This window comes from Sinocyclocheilus anshuiensis, unplaced genomic scaffold, assembly GCF_001515605.1.
Source record: "Sinocyclocheilus anshuiensis isolate Anshui unplaced genomic scaffold, SAMN03320099.WGS_v1.1 scaffold2700, whole genome shotgun sequence".
Taxonomy (NCBI): domain Eukaryota; kingdom Metazoa; phylum Chordata; class Actinopteri; order Cypriniformes; family Cyprinidae; genus Sinocyclocheilus; species Sinocyclocheilus anshuiensis.
Window position 1 is genome coordinate 286,479 of NW_015548196.1, and position 2,201 is coordinate 288,679.

Sequence of the window (2,201 nt, forward strand, 5' to 3'; positions counted from 1 at the left end):
TTTTCTGGCTGTCACGAGTGATGAATGAGTCGAGGGAACGAGTTTAGAGATGCTTTACATCGTAGGAAGACTAATGAGACTTCATTCACACACACACACACTCACACTCACACTCACACTCACACTCACACACACACTCACACTCACACTCTCACTCACACGTAACAAGTTAAACATGTTAAACCCGTAGGTCATTTCTCTTTATAATGATGAGTGTTTCCAAACAGGTTTCCCTCTTCTCCCACCCCAAACTCTGGAAGTTAAATTACAAGAGTCCAAAAACATCCTGTTTATTAACTTCATATATCTAATATTCCTCAAAACACGAGAGGCTGCACTGCAAGTGATTTTGTCTAATGCAAGAGTGCAATTTCAAGACTGATTCGTTCACTTTTCAAATCACATCACTACACTCACACTCACACACTGCTTTTATCAATGAGAGGAGCGTGTTTGCTCCACTGAGCCTGAGCTCTGTCCCGCTTGCGCCGGATCTCAGGACAGGACAGGTGCTGCCGCGGACCGACTGCATCTGTTCATCATTCACACTCAATAAACCCCACACGCCTTTCACAGAACAACAGCCGTCGTTAATATTATGAGCTCATGTGTTAAATCTGCCGTGGGCCATTTCTCTGTAAAATAATGAGTGTTTCCAGACAGGTTTCCTCAGGCTCAGACATTATTGCCAAAAATTATTTATTATTAAGATGATAATAATTGTCTACCGACAGTATTAATTATATAAATAGATAAATAAATACAATAATTTACATATGATAATAATAATAATAATAATAATAATAATAATAATATATTAATTTATTAATGGTTTTCTTTTAATTTTGTTAAAGTTTCAGTAATTTTGTTGTGTTTTATGTTTATGTCTATATAGTTTTAATTATTTTCTATTTCTATTTCAGCTATTATTTATTTTATTTCAAGTAACAAAAAAGTTTTTAATGGTTTTAATTTAACTCTAATAAACCTGATATATATTCATACAATATATGTGATGCCAATCCCAATCACAGCTGAATAAACCTATTAAACTGCTTCTATTTACAAACACAGCATGAGATCTGACATGCATTCTGATGAGCTGAATCAGAACAAACACTCAGTGAGATCAATACTTCATCCAGACCGAGAGCAACAAGTAAGCATGAGCTGTTTGGTTTCCAGACGGCGCTGAAGCTCTGTGTTTGACTGGAGAAACGCTGCAGCTGAACGTCTCTAAGAGCTCTCGCTGAAGCACCGTCATTTACAAGTGATTCATTTCTGACCGGATCACATCAACAGACTCCAAAGAGAAGGTCATAACCGGTGCAGCACTATTTATACTCACTATCTGCTGGAGGACGAGCGAGGAGTGCAGATGTGAATCACTCTAGTAAACACGGTAAAGACGCAGACGGACCGTCTGGAGAAGAGGCAGATCAGAAGAACAAACACGCGCCGCAGACGGGAGGAATTAAATACTGGAGCGCTTCAATATGGCAACAATAACTCTTCAGCGTGTAGATTTTGGACCGACTCGAGAGTCTTTGTGATTCATAGATTCTTATAAAATGGATAGTTGATTCTGATTGGCTGAGCCGCGTTCGAAGCTGTTGTAAATGACTCTACAAAGTAACATACACCTTTGTTTACGTTTGTCTGTTGCTCGGCAACCACTTGAAAGACGAGGCCCAGCAGAACATCTCAATTCTGAACGAAGAGCCGCAGACTCACCTTGGTTTCTCCCAGACTCTCAGATTCGGACACCTGGTATGTGAGGTCGGTCTCCTCGAAGCCCGTGGCGCTCATGCGCTGGTCCGTGGACGGGTCGGAGCGCGGCGGAGAGTCCGGGGAGTTCAGGCAGGTTTGGATCAGAGCTTTGCCCGTCTCGCTGGTGATCATGGGCTGCAGCTTACGCGTGGCGAACGTGTAGACGTGCCCCGTCTCGCTGGCCACCAGCAGCAGGACCTGAGTTCCCGTGAGCGTGGAGAGCTCGTACGCCTTCAGAGACACACACACACACACACACACACACACACACACACACATCAGACCTCACAAATCACATGTCTAGAGTTTGAGCTCAGGCTTTTAAATGTCAAATCAAAGGAATAGTTCAAACTAAATGATGTAGATGAGTTTGTTTCTTCATCAGGTTTGTAGAAATGTAGCATTGCATCAGTGTCTCAGCAATCGATGAT

The 2,201-nt window shown here is 42.0% G+C and overlaps 1 protein-coding gene across 1 annotated transcript in view; it reads right to left on the reverse strand.

The window, feature by feature from the left end:
- Positions 1-2,201, reverse strand: part of LOC107653188 (serum response factor-like) — an 18,467-nt gene that overhangs the window by 11,486 nt on the left and 4,780 nt on the right. The window contains exon 2 of the mRNA XM_016439853.1: positions 1,717-2,001. Coding sequence (XP_016295339.1) covers positions 1,717-2,001 — 285 coding nt within the window. The remainder of the gene's footprint in view (positions 1-1,716; positions 2,002-2,201) is intronic.